Consider the following 25,561-nt stretch of genomic DNA (forward strand, 5'->3'; position numbering starts at 1 on the left):
GCTGAACATCGTATACGTGCCACCTGTTAGCAGAAGTAGTTTTATTGATGGTTTCCTTGATTTATAGCACTGATCCTCTCTTATGATCAGATTTTCTGAGACATTTCAGCCTACATTGGGGAAAAATACTAAGAGGCAATCTACTGCAACTTTTCATATTTGCTACTTACAATAACTGCTGTACCCCGGCCTGATTGTTTTTTTTTTAATAAAGATACAACGCAGAACACTAAAACTCTTTTATTCAAATGGTCAGACGACCTCTTCATTACTTTCAAAATTCTGATGGTACAGCACCGTCACTCACAACAAACTGGAGGCAGAAATGATAACATTTAGAGACCTCAATCACAGTGGCAGGTGTTGGCAGAACCATTAGTGGTCCTAATGTGCTAGTACATGCATGTACAAATGTACCTACCTCTTTCTGTGCCTCCTAAATCTGTGCCCGATGTTTATTTCCTAAGCTTGTGGAGCTGCTGTTTGTTGTTCTATATTCTTGTGAGTCTGATGATGTACAGCACAGCAGGTATGCGAAGTAGAAAATAGTGCACACACATAGAAGGCAAAGAAAGCGGCACGTCGTGCAGGCGTGGTACAGATGGTGTGTGTGGATTTTTGTACTCATTGTGCATTGGCACATTAAGTCCGGATCTCTGGGCTTTGCCAGAGCTTGTTTCTCTAAACAGTTTGTGAATGAGGGAAACCAAGGCCAAAGTACCAGAAATACCACAAAGGTATTTGTTCTACTTCTGTTATAGTTTGAGGTTTTGTTTGGCACTTCTTTCGTTACTAAGAAGTAAATTACCCTATTCTTTGTCTAGTCACTAGAGCCCTTGCTGAGGACACTGAAGGAGCTAGCGAGCCCCAGCACAATTATCCTTTGCTGCTTTGAAAAAAGGACTGTGGGGAAAAACCCTGACATCGAGAGAAAATTCTTTGAGGTATGATTTCTTAATAGCCTATTTTGCTATGCTGTCTCTTTAAAAATAAAAAAATCACTATACTCGTTGTGGTTGTGACTTTTCCTGGCACTGAACACCCTCCTATTCCTTGACTTTACCTAAAGGTCTACTAACCTGTTATGGTGAATGCAAAGTTTACCCTTTTTATGTTTTTAGTATTTATGTTTGTATCCATTTCATTGCAATTGTAAGTACTTTTGTTTTCTTCTTTTCCAATGTGTTTTTTGTGGATATCCAAAAACAGCTATAGAAGGGGATTAAGAACACAAAGGCCTCATCTCTCTTTATCTATTTTCACTATTCACCCGAGCTGGATTGGAAGGAATTTTCAAGGGACTGGCTTGTTATAAACCTGACCTGGATCACACAAACTCATGCCTTCTCTTCAAAGCTTTCCCGAATTCCAGTTTTTTTGTGTGCTCAAGGCATGAGATTTCCTGAGTGTTGTAACAATTAGATTCCTCCTGCCACCGTTGTGGATGTGTTGCAAAAGCCTCATGAAATAAAAAATATATACCTAGATGTTTCACCTCCCTCATGGTTCCAAGTACCAAAGGGAAGGATGAAATCCTGATTAGTGCATTAAGGCACCTAAGAAATCCATCTGTTTCCCACTCGTCTTTCTTCTCTCTTCCTCACGATTCTCATTTGCCTATAAAGATGCTGTGTTTTTTCAAGATTAACTATCTCTGAAAGGGTTTCTGTTAGAACCGTGAGCCTTAGGGTGGTCTTTGCCCACACTTCTTAACTCATTCCTCCATTTATTTGCTATTCTAGTTTTTGTTGACTTTAAGATTTTGGGCACTTTACTACTGCTAACCAGTGCTAAAGTGCTCTCGCCTTTAAACATAGTCAAATTAGTTTATATTGAATTGGCACATTTATGTTACTTGTAAGTCTGTTGTAAAATGGTACTACGTGTACCCAAGGCCTGTAAATGAATTGCCACTGGTGGGCCAGCAGCACTGATAGTGCTACCCAATTAAGTAGCTGTTTAAACATGTGTCAGACCTGCCATTACAGCCTGTGTGTGCAGTTTTAAACTTCCATTTCGACCTGGGAAAAGGAACCTTTTGCCAGGCGTAAACCTTCATTTTTAATAGATGTAAGTCTCTCATATGCTAGGCCCTAAACAGCCCACTTAGCAGCGTGCAGTGATTTAAAAAAAGTTGGACATGTGATTTTAACTTTTACATGTCCTAGTAGTGAAAAACGGTTAAATTTGTTTTTTACTACTACAAGGCCTACCCCTCCCATAGGATAAATGTGGTTACCTTATTACATTTAATAAGTGATAACTTGCAGTTGGACGCAAGTAGGAAAGTTGAGTTGGGTGCCTTAAGAACTGTACTTTAAAAACCTCTTTAATGGTAAAGGTGGATTTTAAGTCACAATGCTGAAAATGCCACTTTTTCAAATGTGGCACTTTCGTGTGCCAGCCATTTGGCATCTGTATCCTACGTACATGACAAGGTGTAGTTGGCATTTGGTCTTTGTGATTTGTCCCAGACAATGAGAAAAAGGTGTTGACCGGGTGGGCCAACTCTGACATGATGAGGGGGAGGAGCTTTCATCTACCACACTTACGCCTTACAAAGCCTCTGCACTCACAAACTAGTTGACACTAGTCTTTTGTGTCCCTAGACAAGCTAGGGCCAGGGCCGGGAGGCAAGAAAAACCTCTGAGGGTGGAAACTTCCAGAACCGTCTCCTACTTCAAAGTGAGCACCAGGTATAAATAATGGACCCTCAGACCCAACTGTTCAGTACACCTTTGGATCTGTGGAAGACTCAAAAGGACTGCTGTACTGCTTAGCAAGAAGAACTGCTACTGTTTTGCCCTGCTGCCTGAGTGAAGGAACTGGACCTGCATCTTCATTCCAGGACTACCAGAGTGACTATAAGAGGTGGTTAGCTAGCCTCCTGATAAGAGCCTCCGGAACAGAAAAGGCTCCAACCATCTTGAACTCAGCACCTGGACTATACTTGTTGCAAGTCTTGCCCCCAAGTAGTTCCACTCCAGTTGTGGGTCCTTGAGAGTGGCTTGAAGGTTGTAAGGAAATGCCTCCTTGGCATGGTTACCCCCTGACTTTTTGCCTTTGCTGATGCTATGTTTTGAATTGAAAGTGTGCTGAGGCCTGCTAACCAGGCCCCAGCACCAGTGTTCTTTCCCTAACCTGTACTTTTGATTCCACAATTGGCACACCCTGGCATCCAGATAAGTCCCTTGTAAGTGGTACCCCTGGTACCAAGGGCCCTGATGCCAAGGAAGGTCTCTAAGGGCTGCAGCATGTCTTATGCTACCCTGGAGACCCCTCACTCAGCACAGACACACTGCTTGCCAGCTTGTGTGTGCTGGTGAGAACAAAACGAGTAAGTCGACATGGCTCTCCCCTCAGGGTGCCATGCCAGCCGCTCACTGCCTATGCAGGTATAGATAAGTCACCCCTCTAGTAGGCCTTACAGCCCTAAGGCAGGGTGCACTATACCATAGGTGAGGGCACCAGTGCATGAGCACTGTGCCCCTACAGTGTCTAAGCAATACCTTAGACATTGTAAGTGCAGGGTAGCCATAAGAGTGTATGGTCTGGGAGTCTGTTTTACATGAACTCCACAGCACCATAATGGCTACACTGAAAACTGGGAAGTTTGGTATCAAACTTCTCAGCACAATAAATGCACACTGATGCCAGTGTACATTTTATTGTAAAATACACCCCAGAGGGCACCTTAGAGGTGCCCCCTGAGACCTTAACCGACTATCTGTGTAGGCTGACTGGTTCCAGCAGCCTGCCACAACCGAGACATGTTGCTGGCCCCATGGGGAGAGTGCCTTTGTCACTCTGAGGCCAGTAACAAAGCCTGCACTGGGTGGAGATGCTAACACCTCCCCCAGGCAGGAGCTGTCACACCTGGCGGTGAGCCTCAAAGGCTCACCCCTTTGTGCCAGCACCGCAGGACACTCCAGCTAGTGGAGTTGCCCGCCCCCTCTGGCCACGGCCCCCACTTTTGGCGGCGAGGCCGGAGAAAATAATGAGAATAACAAGGAGGAGTCACTGGCCAGTCAGGACAGCCCCTAAGGTGTCCTGAGCTGAAGTGACTCTAACTTTCAGAAATCCTCCATCTTGCAGATGGAGGATTCCCCAATAGGATTAGGGATGTGACCCCCTCCCCTTGGGAGGAGGCACAAAGAGGGTGTACCCAACCTCAGGGCTAGTAGCCATTGGCTACTAACCCCCCAGACCTAAACACGCCCTTAAATTTAGTATTTAAGGGCTTCCCTGAACCTAAGAATAGAGATTCCTGCAACTTACCGAAGAAGAAGATTGCTGAGCTGAAAACCCCTGCAGAAGAAGGAAGAAGACACCAACTGCTTTGGCCCCAGTCCTACCGGCCTGTCTCCTGCCTTCTAAAGAACCCTGCTCCAGCGACGCTTTCTCCAGGACCAGCGACCTCTGAATCCTCAGAGGACTGCCCTGCTTCCAAGAGACCAAGAAACTCCCGAGGACAGCGGCACTGCTCCAAAAGAACTGCAACTTTGTTTCAAGGAGCAGCTTTAAAGACCCCTGCAACTCCCCGCAAGAAGCGTGAGACTTGCAACACTGCACCCGGTGACCCCGACTCGACTGGTGGAGAACCAACACCTCAGGGAGGACCCTCCGGCGACTCCGAGTCCGTGAGTAACCAAAGTTGTCCCCCCTGAGCCCCCACAGCGACGCCTGCAGAGGGAATCCCGAGGCTCCCCCTGACCGCGACTGCCTGAACCTAAAGTCCCGACGGCTGGAAAAGACCCTGCACCCGCAGCCCCCAGCACCTGAAGGAACGGAACTTCTGTGCAGGAGTGACCCCCAGGAGGCCCTCTCCCTTGCCCAGGTGGTGGCTACCCCGAGGAGCCCCCCCCTTGCCTGCCTGCACCGCTGAAGAGATCCCTTGGTCTCTCATTGAAAACCATTGAAAACCCGACGCTTGTTTCTACACTGCACCCGGCCGCCCCAGTGCCGCTGAGGGTGTACTTTTTGTGTGGACTTGTCCCCCCCCCGGTGCCCTACAAAACCCCCCTGGTCTGCCCTCCGAAGACGCGGGTACTTACCTGCTGGCAGACCGGAACCAGGGCACCCCCTTCTCTCCATTGAAGCCTATGCGTTTTGGGCAATTCCTTGACCTCTGCACCTGACCGGCCCTGAGCTGCTGGTGTGGTAACTTTGGGGTGGCTCTGAACCCCCAACGGTGGGCTACTTTGGACCCAAACCTAAGACTTGTAAGTGATTTACTTACCTGACAAAACTAACAAAAACTTACCTCCCCCAGGAACTGTGAAAATTGCACTGTGTCCACTTTTAAAACAGCTTATTGTGTTTTATGTGAAAAGTATACATGCTAATGTAATGATTCAAAGTTCCTAAAGTACTTACCTGCAATACCTTTCAAATGAGATATTACATGTAGAATTTGAACCTGTGGTTCTTAAAATAAACTAAGAAAATATATTTTTCTATAACAAAACCTATTGGCTGGATTTGTCTCTGAGTGTGTGTTCCTCATTTATTGCCTGTGTGTATGTACAACAAATGCTTAACACTACTCCTTTGATAAGCCTACTGCTCGACCACACTACCACAAAATAGAGCATTAGTATTATCTCTTTTTGCCACTATCTTACCTCTAAGGGGAACCCTTGGACTCTGTGCATGCTATTCCTTACTTTGAAATAGCACATACAGAGCCAACTTCCTACAAAGGTGCACTGCCAACAGGCTGTGGTCAGAATCAGTGCAGCGTGACGCATCTCCTTGCAGCTCAGTTTCAGCACAGCCGCAGTGCATCCCTGACACTGGACCTCACATTGCAGCCTGCAGTCTCATCAGAGCCAACTCTGCACAACACATCCTTGGCCCAGGCCTTCGCATCACAAGCCCCTTAACAACAATTCAGGATTCTGCTTTGCAACCTGCAACTTCTTCTGAACCACCAGTGCATGACACATCTTTGATGTAGGAGTTTGCTTCGTAAGTCCCTCGCCGCTCTGCCAGAGCCAAGAGCAGTGTATCGTCACAAGGCCTGTCCCCAGAGGATCTGGCAGACAGGAAAGCTGAGAGGGAGTTTCGACTGTAGATGGCTAAACTCCAGTGGAGGATGCAGCAGCACAGACAGCCACGGAGGAAAATAAAGTGGCTTTGGAAGAAAGGAGAATGGCCCATCAAGTCTCAAAGAGCTCGACATCAGAGCCAAGAAAGTGGAGTCCATCAGTAATGGTGGCAGCATACCCAAATGTCTGAGGGTGACAAAAAAGTTCACATACCTAAAGATCTGGTGCCCTACTATGTGGTAGGTGATTGCATAGACAAATGATTTTCTGCCTATGAGGTGACTCTTAAGATGCACAAGGTTTCAGAAGACTTTTGGGGGCCTCACTCTCGAAGCAAGCACATGCCTACAATGGAGAGAAATACCTTACTTACACTGAAGGTGGGGGACCAGATGAAGTACATCCCAATGAAAACCATCCTTGTCACCAAATTTGGACTCACCCCAGAGAAGTACAGCATTAGATTCAGGTATAGCCAACAGTTGGACCTTCAATATCTAGAAGCACTATTAATCTGTAGTTGCCAGGATCAAACCTGAAGCCCCCTTTATACCCTTTATAGATAGGATTAATGATGGCCCTACGCCATAAATCAGGGATTGTCGTGCTCCTCTGGCAATAGTCAAGATGCAGGGAAAGCCTTTCAGCCCAGTATGGAATGTCTTGTTCAAATAGAGCTTGGGTGAGGTTGTTTGTCCCTGGTGCCCCATCTAATCTAGCCTTCGATATTACATGGACGAGCCGCTTTGTGAGAAGGGCCATGTCCTTGCCTTGGCTGGGCAGACTATTTTGATCATGAACGGGGGGTGGGGTCAGTAGATGTTTCATGGTTTTGAACTCCACCGTGTGACTCTGTATTTGCATCCCCACTTGCCAAAAAGTGTCCAGAAAGAAAAGACACCCAATCCTGTGTGCTGACGTTCACACAGCCAAGCCTGCTGGATCTGTTTAGCCGCTTACTAACCAGAGCCCAAAACTTACTATAGTTAACTTTCTTGCTGTCATATAAGAAAGTTGCCAAGAAGTGATTTAGGCATCTTAATTTCTCCGCCTAAATAGCCTGCAGATAGTTTTTCTGCGCTAGCCTGACTGCTCCGATAAGCACTTCAGATGCATGATTCTTTTGGAATCTCCTAATTTCCGCCTTGCAAACTTTCTTTAAACGCTGAGTCGCTGTCAGTGCAATTGCTGGTTTAATAGGGCTTTGCCGGCTGGTTGGGCATTGAAATTTTGCAAGGAGCAGAGCAGTGAGGGTTGTCCATGCAAATATCAATGATTTTGTGCTTAAGTCCATTTCAGCAGCTAGTTTGATGCATTCAGGTTTAATATTGCCACTAATGGCTCCACTCCATTTTAGGCACTTTAAATTCTCAGTAAATATTCCTTTGCAGGTTACTGTGGCCGGGGCATGCAAAGATAGATCTGAATTTATTATAAGGATTTGAGTGCAGTGGTCATTGTCTGTACGCTAAACAATGCCAACATTTTGTAATAAACAGAACATTTCTATGTTGCATATTGTGTAATCTAAATAGGAGGCATGTTTTCCATCAATTGTTGACCAATTTGCTGGAATATCGTGTGGCAGCCTGCCGTTCAGAACTTTAAAGCCCACGCTGTTTAGTAGCTCTCCGCATGGAAGCATTGGCAGCCCCTAGCTCTAATTTGTTCTGTGATGTACCTAGAGGTGCGCAGCGAACTATTTAGGTATTACTGATAATCTTGGAAGAGATTGGTGTTGAAGTCCCCTGTTGTCAGGCTTGGGGGTGATACCTGATTAGATCACAGAAAATTAGGACCACACAATTTAATTTTGGCCTCTTCTGCCTTACACTGTGATTGGCATAAATATAGACTAACTGGAGTGGACCCTGAGATCTCCAATTACTTATTTTGATTCCTTGCAGCCCACTCTCTCGCAATGTTATCAGCTCTATGTTCCCTTGTAGTTTTACTGAAACATATAAGGACAGGCCGCCTTTGGATCTGCCAAACTTGTGCTCTCTCTGGGCTGGCATCCAGTACTCAAATCCCATAATTGGAATGTTCTCCTCGGCCCATGTTTCCTGCAGGGCTATTATATCATGACCTTTTAAAAAGACTAGTAAATCAGAGAGCTATAATGATCACCAGAGGATATTGTTGTTCCATGTTCAGAGAGCACAAGGGACTTAGAACATGTGGTTGTTGGCTGGTCGGTTCAGTTGGAACTTCCTTGTGTCAAAACCGAAGGCAACTAATTCCATCTGTTTCCTGGGAGATCAAATGATGCCGCTCTGTGTTCACTGCTTGTTGTAACTGTACGCCCTAGGACATTTATTTTTGGAATAGAATACGGACGGCTCTTTCCTTAGAATTTCTGAGGATTCCAGGGGTTTTACCAGTAACTTTGGATAGTCAATTGCTTTGAAGGGGCTTATGTTAATGCCTCATAGATGGAATTCTTCAGATCTAGAAATAATTAATTGCACATAAGCTGGTGAAATGAAGGTCACCAAGGTGGTTTCTTGTGATTGCGACCCCCTTGTATGAAGAAATGTAATGGATGCGATATCACATGAGTTTAAATTGCATAACTCCAGGATGGCCTTCAATAACTTTAAAATGCTGCCCCTAGTCAGGATGTCATGGGGGACCTTGTGAGTGATATTCTGGAATACCCAACAGTTTGGGGGTTGAAGGTTGCAAAATTGCTTATTGTTGAGCATGTAATATCCTAAGTGAGTCCTTTGTTGCCAGAGTGTGCACCAGAGAGCTGTCCTGTGGGCCAGAATGAAGGGGCTCTCTGGTATGGACTAAATCCAGATGCGGATTAGGGGGTTGCAAAGGCCTTGTAGTCACCACACGGAGGATGTCCTTCACGACCAGAGCAAGGATGCAGCCACAGCAGAGAGCCTGGGAAAGTTGCAGAACTAGTCTTGACTTGGTTTTCAGATTTATGACAGCAAGGCATTAAATGCTTGGGTGCGGGGCGGCAAATTTGATGATTTTGCTGGTTTGCTCAATATGATTCTAAGAGAGCACATGCACAATATTTGTTTTACAAAGCTGTGCAAGGACGGAGTTGATGGTAAGCTCATTGATCCCAAGGAGCTTCTAAGGAGGCAGACCTCTGGGTTGGCAACATAGTGTCCAAAAAGGTATCTGGAGTGGTTCACCAGAAGAGTGGTCAGGGGTCCCACTAGAAGAGCGGGAGGTGGGGGGTAGGAAAACTTAAAAATACAGAGTTCTCTAAAGCCCCCTCCCCCCCAAAAAAAAATTAATTCACATGAGAACAACAGTAACCATTCTCAATCTGAACCAAAGAAGAAAGGGTTCTTTGACAAGCAGACAGGGATGTTTGTCCCCCAGTGCACTGAGTGCGTCAAGTATGGGCACTCCAAAGGAGACACTAAATTTCCCAAGAGGACACCCCCGTGGCTGGGCAGACTCCAGGTCTGGTGAGTGTAGCATGTGGGGAGGAAGTGGTCCCAGTTAGCTTGGGGGACAGGACAGAGGTTACTTTAGTGTACATAGTGAATAGAGAGATGGTGCCAAAAACCCATAAGCCTTCAACTACTTTAAATTTAGGCAGTGGGAAACTATCAATAGGCTTAAGGTGGAGGCTCTGAGAGACACAGGAGCCAGTATGACTACTGTGAAGTATCATCTGGTGCCTGCAGAGCAGGGCGTATCTAATACATTCCAAGACATATTTGCAGACAACCATGGATCACTACTCAGTGGCCCTGGTTCCTTTAAGTGGGAGGGGTCTCTAAAATTAGCTGTGAGTCCTGCTGCTCCTGTATATTGTCTGTTAGGCAATGACCTAGAGCACACTGTCTGAAAGGAAGTAGAGCTCGGGTAACACCTGGAGATGTTAGGCTTGCCTGAATGGGTCTGAATGACCACACTGTCGATGGCTGCCCAAGAGGGAGGTCAAGAAAGGCTGGAGCCTGGAAGAATGGCCCAGGCAATGGCAAGAAGAGGAAGGGCAAGTGGCGTGGGAAACTAGCCCCTGGATCTCTCATGGTCCAGGTTGATAGGACTTCTGAGGAAGCTGCCCCTGAGCCTAATGGGGAGGACAGTGCCACCCTGGGAGACCTGCCTGAACTTGCTGGATAGCAAGTTGAAGGTGGGCACACCATGGAGGAATTCAGCAAGACGCAGAAAGAGTGCCCAACTCTAGAGGGCTTGGGCTGCAAGCTTGAGGCCCAGGCAGCAGGTCATAACTGTGGAGATCACCTTATCTATTGGGAGAATGACCTCCTTTACAGTGAGCCCAACGTTCCTGAATCTGGGGTAGCCAGTGTGCAGGTGGTCCCTGAGTGTTACAGAGCCTTTCTACTGGAGTTGGCTTATGATATACCCCTGGCAGTAGATCTGGACCAGGATAAGACATTTGCCATGCTTGTCCCCTACTTCTGTTGGCCCCGGATGAAGACAGCCTCAGATATATTCTGTAGGTCTTGCCCCACCTGCCCAGCATAAAGGCAAGGAAAAAGCTGAAGGCTCCCTTGACTCCCTTGTCTGTTGTTGACACTCCATTTGAGAGGGTAAACATTGACATTATTGCTCCCTTGAACCCCAAGGCAGCTTTAGGCACACTGTAGCCAGAGATTATCCCTTGGAGGTTGGTTACTGCACCCGTGTTGGTGAGGGCCCTGTTTGGGATTTTTACCTACATTGGGTTCCCCCAAGGCAGTAGTATCGGGCAGGGGCACTAACTTCATGTCAACGTACATGAAGTCCATGTTGAATGAGTGTGGGGTAACCCACAAGTTCTCCACACCTTTGTAATGTTCTTCATTCAATGTTTTGATGATACAGCCTCGCGCTGTAGAATATCGTGTGAGTATTCCAATATACGATGGGGGCTTGGAACGGAGGAGCTCGGCAGTTGCCGAGAGTCTCCCTCCTGGTCACACTTGGAATAAACATATCTCCTATTACCTGCGTGTGAACTCCAAATATTACACTGGCGAGGATGGTGGCTTTGTGACTGGGAGGAGAGACAACATTTCTGGCGTTCTGGAGGTTCACGGAGCTGATTTTTCGACGCTTGACAGCGTCCCTGGCATTTTGAGGGTCCGTGCTGCTGTTTGACGCTGCGCTCTGGAGTGGGTGATTGCCGGTGTTCACGATCGGTGGATCGACGGCAGGAAGAGGTGTGATTCTCATTGTAAATATTTTGGGATACTTTGTGGGCGTTGACATGCCTGAGAGCCTGCTTACGTCAGTAGGGCTCGAGCATCCTTCCGCAAAAGTTGCCTAGCAAAAGCCGTCCATTACAACATTCGTTCAGGCACGGCTGGAGGACACTTCTAACAAGGTTGCTTAGCAAAAGCCGTCCGTGACAAACTCCGTTCAGGTTGCGTCCTTCGTTGCCTAGGAATTGTTTCAACGCGTCTTCGCTTGGCAAAACCCAGTTTGTGGTGACATTTTTTCAGTTTTGTGCACTAATTCTTCTTTTGTGTGCTTTTTGTTGGCGACAAAGACATTCTGTCAGACAACCTAAAGTGACACAGATAAGCAGTTGTTTTCGTAGTTGTTCAAGGTCTACATTTCACTTAATTATAATACTATGGAGGGTTTTGCAGCTCCTATGTTCTTCCTTAACACTCCTGGTGAACCAATAACAGCCTGGGAAGATTGGAAAGAGGGGTTTGAAGCTTATGTTTTGGCTGTGGGGAGTGATATTTTTACTGCATCTAGAAAATTGGCGATGCTCAAACATTGCTTGGGAGCTGGGGAAAGGCGCGTATTAAAGCTCTTGCTTGACCATTGCACTCCATTGTTGATAGTCAAGACAAAGATGAGTATGAGACCGCGATAGAACAGCTAGAGGTGAATTTTAGAAAGAAGAAAATCGTTGTGGTGGAACGATTTAAATTTTTTAAAAGATGCCAATTTCCTAGTGAGTCAGTGGAGAGTTATGTTGCTGGATTAAGGGCTTTGGCATTGTCCTGTGACTACAAAAAATTTCAGGACGACATGTTAAGAGACCAGCTGGTTTTAAAGGTGCATAACAAGAAAATACAGGAAAAACGGTTGAATACGGAGGATTTGATTCTACAGATGGCGATAGACATAATGAAAAGAGTGGAAATAACTAATGAGGGTTCAAAAGAGCTGTCAAATCCTACAGGAACATTGAATTCCGTCAATGCTGAGGCTCTCAAACTTAAGAAAATGGATCAACTCAGTGCTTCTACAAAGTCAGAGGAGAAAACCGATTTGATTTGTTTTAAATGTTTGTTAAGGGGGCATATAGCAACTGATTCTCGTTATCCTGCAGTTGGTCAGATTTGCAGGAGATGTAAAGCAAAAGGTCATTTTGCTAGGGTGTGCAAAGGGAGACAGTTTGGTGTGAAGAAGGCTAAGGGGGTAATCAGTTCTGTAGAGTGTGACAAGAATGACGAAGATGCTCAGCAATTCATATCGCAGGTTGTGGAAGTTGGGAGTGTAAATGCGAGTGGACCTTACTGTGCTATCAATATTGATGGGGTTGAGATGAAAGTGATGGCTGATTCGGGGGCACGTTACACGCTGATTGGGAAAGAGAACGTGTCAAAATTTCCAGAGTGTGAAATCAAACCTCCTGATGTGTGTTTAGTTGCGAATGTAAATAAGCATATAGATTTAGTCAGTTACATGGAGGCCAAGTTGTGATTTCAGGGCGTTGCACTATCTTCCAAGTTGTATTTTGTTTAAGATGGTGCCAATCTTTTAGGGTGGCCACAGCAAAAGGATCTTGGAATACGGTTAGATCCCAACCATCCTGAACAGGTACTGGGGGCAGGCACTGATGTGGCAGGCAATGATGTGAGCAATGTGTATAATGTCAACTTTGTGGAAGAATATCTGCAGGTGTTCAGGAAGGTGTTGGGAAAACTGAAGGGTTTCATGCACAAGATTATTTTGAAGCAAAATGCTGTTCCCAAAGATCATAAGCTACGCTCTGTTCCTATGGTGTTGAAGGAACAGTTGCGTCAGGAGTTGACAAGTTGTGTGAGCAGGATGTGATTGGAGAGATCGAAGCATCTGAATGGTTAGCTCCTGTGGTGATTGCGAGGAAAAATTACAGGGATCTACGCGTATGTATGGACCTCCGAGATCTAAATGTGGCAATCTGGGTGGATAGACATCCACTACCAACTATCGGGGAAATGTTGCCTACCTTGAAGGGAGCTAGAGTATTTTCCACATTAGATTTGTCATCTGCTTACCACCAGATACTATTGCATCCTGAATCTCGTGCGCTGACGCCCTTCATCCCACTAGAGTGTACTTACAGATATAAGCGCATGCCATTTGGACTGGCGTCAGTGTCAGCTGTTTCTCAAAGGGCCAAGCACCGTTGGTTGAAAGAAATTCCCCAGGTAGCTTATTTTCAGGATGACATTTTGGTGTTTGGGAAAAATCAGATTGATCATGATCACACTAAGAGATCGGTTCTTGGTATATTGAGGGAGAGTGGTTTGACCATCAGACTGGAAAAGTATAAGATGAGTGTGTCTGGTGTGGAATTTTTAGGCCATTGGATAGAACAAGATGGTATTTCTCCTAAATCGAATTTGGTGGCAGCTATCGAAAATGCACCTTCTCCAGTCAACAAGGACCAACTCAGATCTTTTTTGGGTCAGGCGGAGTACTGTTCATAGTTTATTCCAGTGTTTGTGGACAAAACGAAATACATGAGGAAGGTATTTTGCCTAAAAGATTGGTTTGTGGGGTAGGTGAAGAGTGTGACTCAGAGTTTGGAGTGTTGAAATGACAGATAGCTTCTGCGCCTGCACTCAAACCGTTTGACACCAGAGATCGTACCATCATCAACACAGATGCTAGCTCTGTTGGGTTAAGTGCAGTGTTGTTGCAAGTGAGCGAGGGCAAGGAAGTGACTATTGCTTATGTATCCAGACTTTTGAGAGAAGCTGGGAAGAACTACTCCACTATTAAAAAGGAAGCTCTTGCGTGTTGATGGGGCGTGAACTACTTTATGAAGTATGTGTGGGGAATGACTTTTGTATTAAGAATGGATCACTGACCCTTAATTTAAGTATTTTCAACTAAATGTGCTGGTAGGGCCACTCCTAGGATAGCTCCCTGGGTGACGAGAATGTTGGAATACAACTATGTATTGGAGTATGTACCAGGGAAGATGAATATATTGGCAGACTGTTTGTCTAGATTGCCCGTTAAGAGCTTATAGCTGTTGTGGTCATGGACGTAGGAAGTATAAAAGATGGTAGGATCCCTCATGATGAATGGGTAAAAGAAAAACAAAGAGATGTTGTTTTGCAAAAGGTTCTAAGATATGTGCAGAAAGGTTGGCTGTCAAGGGGTGATGCTTCCATGGAAGCAGAATGTTACTGTCAAATTAGTATGGATTGTTTGTAGAAGGGAATGTGATAATGAGAGGGGAACAATTGATTGCTCCCGCTGTGTTGCGTGAGCGAGTGTTGAAGCTTGCTCATTAGGGCCATTTGGACATGAGTGCGACTAAGAGGTGGATCAGATCTGAGTACTGGTGGCCTGGCATAGACAGAGATGTGGAACAACATATTAGTGAATGTGTTTTATGTGCTTGAAGGGACAAGTCTTAGAAAGGGGTGAAAAACTCTCCCATAGAGTCAGGTAAGTTGGACGGACCTTGGGAAAAAATAGCCTTTGATGTCATGGGTCCATTTTATGTTTTAGGGAAGATGCCAAAGTATGCTTTGGTGGTGGTGGATTATTTTTCTCAGTGGCCTTTTGTAAAGTTTGTTGAGAGTGTTAACTCAGTAACTGTGGTAGAGTTTTGAATGGATTTGTTTGATTCTGAAGGTGTACCTGAAACAATTGTCTAACAATGGGGTGCAATTTGTGTTGAATGTTATAATTGGCTTTTTGAAAAGTTATCATATTGAACATATAAGAGCATCAGTTTATTATCCCCAGAGCAATGGACTAATAGAGAGGTGGAACAGAACCTTGAAGCATGGTCTGCAGTTGGCAGTGAGTAACGGTGTAAATTGGCGGAAAGCAGTCAGGGATCTGATTTGTTCATACCGTACGACTCCCTACAGTGTGAATGATAAATCTCCTTTTGAGATTATGAGAGGAAGGAATTATAGGGCATTATTCTCCAAGGGTGTGAAAAGGAAGAAGGAAGCAAAAAATGATGTGGAAGGTGATTACATGGTTGGTGATAAGGTTCGTGTAGTGAAAGGGGTAAAATCAATAAGTGTCAGTCCAAATTGTCAGGGCTGTTGGATGTGGTAAAGGGGTACAAATATTCCCTGTTGTTGAGTGATGGAAATATGTGGAATCGCAGTAAAGTTGTAAAGGTACCGGAATGCATTAGGTGGAAAATATTTACCGAAGTTAATACCAAATCATTTGTCACGGAGGATGGTGGCTATAGAGTGGGTTTGCATAGCAGGGCAATGTTAAGGTTGCCCAAGAAATTGGAGGACTTTGTAAGGTAATAGCGAATTCTTCTTCTCCACAGTATTAGTGTTCTAGGCCATTGTAACCTACTGAGGGAAGGGGGTGTGTAATGTTCTTCATTTCATGTTATGATGATACAGCCTCGCGCTGTAGAATATTGTGTGAGGATTCTAATACACGGTGGGGGCTTGGAACAGAGTAGCTCGGCAGTTGCTGAGAGTCTCCTTCCCGGACACACTTGGAATAAACATATCTCCTATTACCTGTGTGTGAACTCCGATTATTACAACCTTCCCATCCTCAAATGAACAGGCTCGAGGAGAGATTCAACACGACCCTGAAAGGCATAATAATGAGCCTGCCTGAGCACATGAGGCAGATGTAGGCCATCCTTTTCCCATGCCTGCTGTTTGCCTACAGGGAGGTACAACAGAAGGGGGGTGGATTTAGCCCATTTGAGCTCCTCTGCAGTGTCGCTGTTAGGAAACCTCTTAGCCCTGTGAGAGAGAAGTGGGAGCAAGCTCCCAGGAATCCCCCCTCAGACTGTAGCCAGCTGCATGCTGGATCTCTGTAAAGTTAAGATGTTTTGAAACTCTCGTATGGCCAGAACAACCTTGGTGGAGTTTCAGCCTGGCCAGAAGGTGTGGATCATTCAGCCTGTAAAGCCCAGATTGTTGGATAGGCCCATATGAGGTGCAGTAGCAGAAGTGGAATGCCACCTAATTGGTGAATCTCAAGACCCCTTGAAACTCCTTAAGGCTACGCCACATAAACATCTCAAACCCCACTTTGAGAGGTCTGATGTCATCATACTCCTGATGACAGGTGACAGAATGGAAGAGGAGAGTGAACCTCTCCCTGACCTAATGTCTCTCAAGGAGCACGATGGGTCAGTAGACGGTGTCATCTTCTCCCCTCCCCTACGCTACCCCAGAACATCAGAGTGACTGTCTCCCGGTACTGGCTCATTTTACTTCTCTGTTCTGCCTTACCTCTGTACGGACACACGTGTATCCATGATATTAATACTAGGGATACAATGCCTGTCAAAGACAAGATTTACAGGCTGTCAGATAAAGTTGGGGCCAGTATCAAGCACGGAGCCTTCAAGATGCTGGCGTTGGGGTTAATTGAGCCATTCCAAAAGTCTCTAGTCAACGGATCTGGTGCCCAACGCTACTCCACCAGGACTACTGAGGACTCAATTCCATCACTTATATTGACGCTCACCCAATCCCCAAAACTCATTGACAGCCTGGGCGCTGCTAAGTTCCTCAGTAACTTTGGTCTCACTTCTGGTAACCGGCCAATTGCTGAGAATGAAGTGAGGGCCTTCCTTGGTCTCAAGTCCTTCAGGGGGCAAACCTGAGAATGGTTGGCAGCAGTCTCTTGTACCTTTCTGTCCTAATCGTTCATTGTGCATCCAGTCCTGCATTTAATCAACTAAATCCCTCGTAAATGCGCCTGCAGATAAAATTTGTTTTTGATAGGAATGATTCGTGTATAAAAGGCCTCAATTTCATTTTAATGACTTTTGCTTCAGCAAATGCTTTTTTCAAACTGTACATTGGCTTTTTGTATTGTGTTGTGCAAAAGACTGCTTTCTATTTGACCTGGTAGTGAAATATTAGTAAGAATGACCTTATTTTAGTCTTAGCACTAGCGCACTACCTGCCTAATTTATTCCATTATCTGCACTCAGTCAGTCCTCTGAATGTATTGAAAAAAAAAAAAACTCCCCTGTACACTGTGCTTGCTCCGATGATTCAGCCTCTGTGTTGAAATCTTTGTGTATTTTTGTTTATTGCTCTAATTGAAAGAGTGTTACAGAGGTTTCAGGATATTGGGTAGTGGGCGAGAATCAGGGGTAGATGGGTCAGGACTGAGCAGTCCTTCCAAGCTGATGTGCTGGTGGGATGAAGAAATATGCTTCTTGCCATGATTCTTATCGAATGGCTTTTAGATGTAATCTGAGCTGAACAGAAGTGCCTTATTTCTTGTTTGTAGGATAAGATCAGATTAGTCAACAACTAATAAGCATTTTGATACTGTGCTTTGTGTGCTACAAAGAGGGCTTCGCAATTGGACTCTTAATTTGTCAGCAGCCAGAGCATTGATACCATGGTTGGTGTTATGCAGGTTGATCTCTTCTCCTTGGAGGTGAGGGTGACTGCATGATTTACATTAAGTATGGCCAAGGGCTTGGGAACGTGGCCAGTTTAATTTACATTGAAATAGTTGTGGTATGACAAGGGAGCTGCAATGATCATGGGTTCTCAGTTGGCAGATCTGTGGAGGGAGAAACCCCACATGACGAAGTGATAATGCACTCTTGGTCACTTTGCTAAAAGGTATCAGCAGTAAACTCTGGTTTCCAGTAAACTGGATGAAGTAGATACTGGAAAGTGAAAAGGAATCATGAAGCTTTGGATAGCGAGGCAGCTACGATTAGAGGGTTTTGAGCTCTATTGTATCATCATTTGAATGAGGCCCCATGGAGTCCACTGCCAACTAACGACTTCCAGAACAAAGTAGTGTCATGGCTGGAATCCTTTGCTTGGATGCACTGGGCACCAAGGAAATGTTGATAAAAGTGGCAGGATGACACTTCTTTACAGCTTCTACCAGCGAGCATGTCCTATCTGCTTAAATCCTCTTCCTTAAATCATTAAGCCTGTGACATTTCAACACCTACCCTTTTATTCAACTAGGGAATGAGTACAATGTGCCCACTCATGCTTTGAAAAATCTTTAAAATGTTACTAGACCTGTAGTTCTAGTGACTTAAATAATCTAGACGACCTAACTGAAATGCTCTTGACCCATAAACTGGTTTCAAATTATGTAATCCTAGGCAAATATTTTAATTCACTGAGCCGTCATTTTCTTCCTTACCACATGATAGCAGCTTTAAATATGTTAGTGCAGCATGCCTGCTGTACAAACAATCCTTGTTCAACAGACTAAATGCTTGCTCCATATATAATGCAAATCTAACTGCATATAGGATACACATTACACTCTGACTTGCCTCTTAGTCAGGGCCATTGGAATTATACAATTGTGCAGCTGTGGTGATTTTTGCAGAATTATAGATTGATGCATAAAGCTATGATGCACATAATCCATCACCTAAACTGCAGATTAATATAAAAAAATGTTTCTAGTTCAAAACGTTCAAAAGTTACTAAATATGCGACAACACATGTTGCTCTGCAGTGAAATGCCCTTTGCAGTGGTGAACTGGTCACCTTTTTGTTGTTTCTTGCTGTATTTGGGTGTTAAATTGGTACTAATGAGGTGCACCCAGTGACCAGAGAGAGTTACTAAGATTAAAATTGACAAAATAATAAAGCAATATTATTGCGAATATTTGTCATTTGGACATCACTAAGTAAAGTGTTCTGATTTGTTTTGCTCCTATTTAAATCTTTGCATCACACTGCTGAATTACAAAAAAATGCATTTGTATTTTCTGATATAATTTGAAATATTTGCACTATTAATTTAGATACTATTTGAATGTGTGTTAGAAAAATAACTGACATCCTATAGCCCTTTGTTTCACAATAATTGTCAGACAGCTCACCTTACAAAATTGCCTAACTGTAGTAAAGGAAAAAAAGTAAACACCATTTTCTAGGATAAGATAAGCAGCTCTCTGTCCTTGAACAGGCAGCAAATGTGCCAAGATAAAACAAGATTTAAAGGCACCTTAATTGCTCATTTATTTTCTGAATGAATAGAAGACTTATTCCTTTCCAGCTCAAGTTAACTCACCAGGACGGACCAGTGGGTCCTAAAAATAGCTCGACCTGATAAAATCTCACTCACCATAGCAAGTGAACGAGTAGATTTTTCAAGGCGTGCCACTGTACCACCCCACCCAGCTTTGGGCCTGTTTCTGTGGATTTGCAAAAAGGATGATGCAAGCTCAAATGGTTCTCCTGTAAATATAAATTGCACACATCTGTTCTGCATCTTCATCTTGTAAACTTGCCTATGGGATATCTTACATATGTTGCCCTTGTAAAACTATTTTTGATATGGAATTACCCCCTACCTCATGAAGGTAACTGTTGCCCAGTGGGGGCTAGAGCATGGAGCAATCAAAGTGGTAATGTCACTGGTGGTCCCCATGCATGCTATGTCTATTAAGAAGGTGACAGGGGTCTCACTTAAGTAAGCATTTTCATACTATTTCAAAAAATGAACCTGGGCCTTCGAGCATTGGTCTTGTGGGCTGGGCATTCTTTGTTTTTCTGTTATGGCCTGAGTCCTGCAATTCTGTTATGGATACCAACACTTGTGATTTTAATATTGCAGGATATTTTATCTCACTGAGCCCAAACATCTAAATGGCTTGCCCAACTGTTGCATCCTTTTTAAAGACTGCTCACAGGGACGCTTGGCAAGTATGATTAATCTCACTTTGGAGGCAACTTTGGAGGCAATAATCACCTTGTGACAGAGTGATGCTAACTACAAAATCTGAGGACTCCTTCAACAAAGAAAAATGTGCCTTGTACCCAACTAATCTGTAAGAAAAGCTAACATCAACTGTGGCTGTACAGAGGAGAGTTTGAGATGCTGCAGTAATATGGAAAGATGAAGTTTACAAAAGATTGAAACTGATGGGTGAAGAGGATCAAATATTTTAGCACTGTAACAACAAGTGCTGCAAGTCGTATACAATGGGAAAAAGTCTGGATACAATTTGTCAAAAAATAGCAGGAAACCAGTGAATCACAACAAGAATCAGAGTCTTCTGAGAAAGTGACAACAACCAAACCCAATGCCCATCCACTTAGAAGATCCACAGCTACCCCTCATCCACCTCCAACAACTAATCAGAAAGCAGAAGATCTTCAATGTGTTTTCTGTGGTTTAGCCATAACATTGGCCAAAGGGATTGGCGAAAGAACAAAGTACAGAGATTGTGAGTCTCGAAGGGCAAAGATGTTTTTATCTGCTTCCAATTTGAAGTTTTCAGCCCTGTAGCTAATTAAATAAACAGCGAGGTGAATGTATTTGCAGCAGATTTGTATGCCCACCCGAACTGCATGCATACATTCAAAAATATAAATGTGCTCCCAGTAGCAATGTAACTGCTAGCTTTCAGTTAAGTTTGAAAAAGTAAATGAAGTTTTAAAGCCACTCTTGAGTGCTGGCTACGGGTTCACAGTGAGATCATAGAAATAATGGTCAACGTGGGTGAAACTGTATTGATCCATAATTGTGAAATTAAGTTTTTTTTGGTGAGAATGTACAATGACAGAATTTGTTTTGTCAGTTTAACAAAAAGTATGAACCACTTGTGGTGTTCTCAGCTGAAATGACTCCTGAAGTTCTTGCTGCCAAAATAAGATCACAGGCAGCAGTAAAATCATCAGGAACTGTTTTAAGAAACGTCCTGAAAGATTTACGTTTTGGACTTAATGACAAAGATGCCCCAGAGCTCCACAAATCATGGGAGTCAACAAGAATGCCTGATGTTGTCTTAACATTTTTTACATCATTGTTTAATATTAGAGAAGCAAAACTCTTACAAACTAAAGTTCTTGAGTTCAGAACAGAAGCCGACAACATTCATGATGGCTTTGAAGATATGAGCAAAGAAGTGGGAGACAATCCCATGAACCGACAGGCTTCTGCTGTGCAAAGGTACCGCCTTTTCCAAATCTTGTTTTATCAATCACATCAGGGCAAAAATAAAACTCTGCAAAACATGATGACTGCCCACACAATCTATGGCAAACGCAAAAGTAAAGAGCTAATCGCTTCAATGAATAGGATTGGTGTATCAACAAGTTATAATGACATAGTATGGAGCAGGAACTTATTAGCTGTAAAATCTTGTGAATCCGACAGCACACAACTTCCAAGGATTTACAATTGCTGCTCTTGATAATTTTGATTTTGAAGGCAGCGCTCCTTTGTCTGGAAAATCCAGCACACAAAACTGCCATGGTGCTTTGTCACGACTGTACTAATGAAGTAACTGTTGGAAAATAAGCTGTGTCAGCAGTAGGCATAAATAAACAAAGCTGCAAACTTATAACCCAACTACCTTGTCACGTATGCCAAATCACTACAAGCCATCAATATGTCTCCATCTACCAGAAAGTTTCAAAGTGGCTACTACGCAACCGTATACAAAGCTTTAAACAATTTCCAAAATGTGCATGCTCAGCTTTGAAGACTAGCCTATCCTGTCAATTTTCTGCGATGAAGGTGTTTTCTGTATTCTAGCTGATATATTTTTATGAACAACCCAGTAGAATTTGATGATCTTTATCCAATTATGGGCATTTTCCATATGACAGAAGTTGTTTTGCGCTGTGCAGGAAGTTATATCAATGGTTGTGGCATAGACAATGCAGTTATTGAGGCTGAAATCTTTGGAAGCAAAACTGTCCAGTCAGTATTGAGAGGAACTCATTATGTTTGTTTATTACAAGATATGCTCACCATACAGGCGACTATAGAAACATTGCACTGGAATGCCTTCTGGAACAAGAATGACAAATTCGGTTTTGCATTTCTTATCTCAGAAGTGAACAAGGCACAGAGTGCACTTCATTCAAAATATATAATGCAAAGCCTGCAATGTTCAATACACTCAGTTCAAAATCAGAAAACCTGAAAACCAAGTTTGCAGAGTTTGTCAAAGAATGTGAAGGAAAAATCAGAGCTTTGCACGTACTGGGGAAATGTTTTACACATGATAGCTCTAGTGAAAAACTTGGTACATGCTGATTGGGAAGGTGATTGGGAACTGCATGTGAAGACTGTGGAGTCAGTTATTACTGTGTTTCATAAATTCAGTTGCATAAACTACCTGAGATATGGGTCCTGGTTTGTGGAAAGAGTGAAGAAGGTAGAGGTGGAAAAAACCATACTTCTATAGAAAATTCATCCAAAGACATTTTGTGGTGAAAGAAGGAGAGAAAAGGCTCAATGCTGTGGCTCCAGATATGCAACTGGAACAGACGATCCAGATATCACAGAAAAGCTCCAAGGGAATTGTTGGTTAGACTCGTAAAAGTGAATATGTTGCTCAGTGGCAGCTAGTTTATCATGAAGTCCTTTCTATTTGCAATGTTTTCAGAGAGATGACAAATACAAAATTAATGGACCTTTTTTAAACTGTTCATCACCACGAACTAGTGGGAAAGAGAGGGGAACGTTTTAATAAACATAAGGGAGGAGGAAGCACACTGCCTGTCATCCCAGCTCAGTTCACCCCATTGCTTTCTGGTAAGTGCAGTACGCTTACTTCAAAGTTGCTGTAGTTTTTCACCAGTGTTGGTGCAGGTAGTGCTGTTATCTCTAGACACGTGTTTCTGGGTTTAGCCCTTTATCAGTAAACAGCAGAAGTAGTAGAGAGCGGAGAAAAGTAATCTGTGGTTGCTGAAATGCTGCCTAAGTCATCACAGGTCACAGTACCACTACACAGGCATACAGATGCATCCGAGGAGAGCTTGTTAGCTCATTGGCTCAAGGGAGCCTTTAAAACACAAGGAGGAAGGGAGCACACTGCCTCTCATCCCAGCACAGTTCACCCCATTGCATCCTGGTAAACACAGTACGCTTACTTCAAAGTTGCTGTAGTTTTTCACCAAAGTTGGTGCAGGTAGTGCTGTTATCTCTAGACACGTGTTTCTGGGTTTAACCCTTCATCAGTAGAGTGCAGAAGTAGCATGTGGGCCTGTGGATTGGTACTGTGACCTGTGCTAGCGCGCTTGGTCCTTAGTAAGTAAACTTACAAGTATCCTAGCTATGTAGTGGCTACTGAATCAATAATCAACATCACTAATCAAGAGACATCGTATACAATAACAGCTTAAAATCATCTATTCAGTAAATAACCACAACTCAGTAAAAAGGTTAGCAAGTTTTATTTCCCTATTGATTACAACTCTAAATCATCTGTTAGTTCAATCTTTATTAATCAACTTAATTATCATTGAATGAAAACATTAACTTCTGATAAAACATGTACGACAACACAACCTTATAGACTAAGAAAATACCAGCATTAATAATGAAGTTCAGCAATTTGGTCTGTCAATCATTGTCACTGTCAACGTCACCCTTAACAGCCTACCTAACAAAGATTAGCATTAGCATGTGGGTCTTCATGCGAAAACAATTTGGAGGAAACATTAATTTGGAAAAAAATCTATCCAAGTGAGAATTATATATAATCAGCGCAGTTGGTACCTAGAAGAAAAGACATAAAAATCGTCAGTCACATTTTCATGGCTACCTATCCAGGATGGGTCATCAACAAGTCAGTCTTCGTCCTCAGGTCATCAATTGGTCAACAGGGAATCAGGCTCATGGAGCATGAGCTCAACCTCAGCACCGCGGACAGCGTCTCTTGACGTCATCAATTCTTCTCCCGCAACTCTCTCTCTTAGCCTCTTGTCACGACTTTTTATTAGGTTCTCCCAGTCCATCCCCCTAATTGCTAATTGGTCAATCAGTCGGCGGATATGACTTTAACCTATAGTTTTTGTTTACCAAATCTCCTAATTTTCATAGGTCCTGAGTCACAAGATGCGGATTGGTTCTTCATGCGATGCCCTCATCATCTGGCTCATCAGGTATCGAAATTGTTGCATATGGCTCTTCAGTCAGTGCCTCTATTGTTCAAGTCCTGGGAAAGTACATTTAGCCTGCTCTACACATAATTGTATCAAATTGTCTTCATCATGTCCTGTCCGTCGGTACATTGCAGAAAATTCTAGCTAAGTAACTTGAACTTCGAGCAGGTCAAGGCTGACCATAGCAGTTTCCAGTCCCTTGCAAAGCGATTAGTATTTCATGCCTTCGAGTGTGCGAGGCCCAGTGGAGCCAGGCCTTTAGTTCGGCTAACTTTAGACTACAAATCAATATAAGACAAAGGTTAAACATCTCACTATGACATAATATTACGTTTTCTTCATGCACTTTTCATTATTTCATTCAATTTTAGTCATTTTAGTACATATGGTGATCACTCCCTCAGGGCACAATTTCAAACTTGCACATTATTTTTCTACGATTAATTTTTCTACACATTTTTTTCATTAGTAAACACATAGATATTTTCATTAATTTTCTTAATTAACATATCTGCTTCAACACCTGTAAAGAGTTGGGCAGCATTTCAGCAACCCCAGATTATTTTTAGCTGCTCTCTACTACTTTTGCTGTCTACTGATGAAGGATTTTGATGGATTTTAATGGATTTAATTGATTTTTTGGTTTATTTCAACGTTTTTTTTTTTTTTACAGAAGATCGGAATAAAAATTTACTATAGGAATCGAAATCCATTAAAATCATGAACAACTTACCTGTCTTCCCATTGGAGATTACAGAATGGTGCTAAAACTAAAATCCTATCTTCTGTAAAAACCCTTTAAAATAAACAAAAAAACTGACTGCCATGGGGCTGCATTCTGGATCCTTGGAGCTCTTTGTTTTAAAGTGAACGTTTTTCCTAAAGTGGCCCTTATTCCTATTGCTTTCATACCTAACGCTGCTTGATGTGTTTGTTTTTAATTTTCCAGTGGATTATTCTTTAAATTTCACAACGTGGAAAGAAAATATTGCATTTTTATAGGCATTTTTTTACAATCTATTTGTTTTTCTGCAAAAAAGTGTTCCAGAGTTTTGAATCTAGGCAGAGACTTTTTTAAAACCTCTTTTCATTGAGTTTTCATCAAGGAAAAAACCCCAAATAAGAACCAACAACTGAATTAACAGTAAGGTATTCTGTAGCTTCCCCTTGTAGACATTAGGTATCAGTACTTGAGTAATCTATCACCAAAACATTTTGAATAATAACCTCCCTAGTCATGTTCTCCAAAGCAGCCCTCCTTGCACGACCTAGATTATAGTAATTAATGAACTTGCACCACTGCCCCAGATCTTGGTGAACGTCTTTGGGCATCCTCTCTTTTATGATATATTGGGCCTGATTCTAACTTTGGAGGACGGTGTTAAACCGTCCCAAAAGTGGCGGATATACCACCTACTGTATTACGAGTCCATTATATCCTATGGAACTCGTAATACGGTAGGTGGTATATCCGCCACTTTTGGGACG

General features: G+C 43.3%; 1 protein-coding gene across 1 annotated transcript in view; it reads left to right on the plus strand.

Moving 5' to 3' along the window:
- Positions 1-25,561, plus strand: part of VCPKMT (valosin containing protein lysine methyltransferase) — an 86,925-nt gene that overhangs the window by 19,915 nt on the left and 41,449 nt on the right. The window contains exon 4 of the mRNA XM_069208692.1: positions 825-944. Coding sequence (XP_069064793.1) covers positions 825-944 — 120 coding nt within the window. The remainder of the gene's footprint in view (positions 1-824; positions 945-25,561) is intronic.

This window comes from Pleurodeles waltl, chromosome 9, assembly GCF_031143425.1.
Source record: "Pleurodeles waltl isolate 20211129_DDA chromosome 9, aPleWal1.hap1.20221129, whole genome shotgun sequence".
Lineage (NCBI taxonomy): Eukaryota > Metazoa > Chordata > Amphibia > Caudata > Salamandridae > Pleurodeles > Pleurodeles waltl.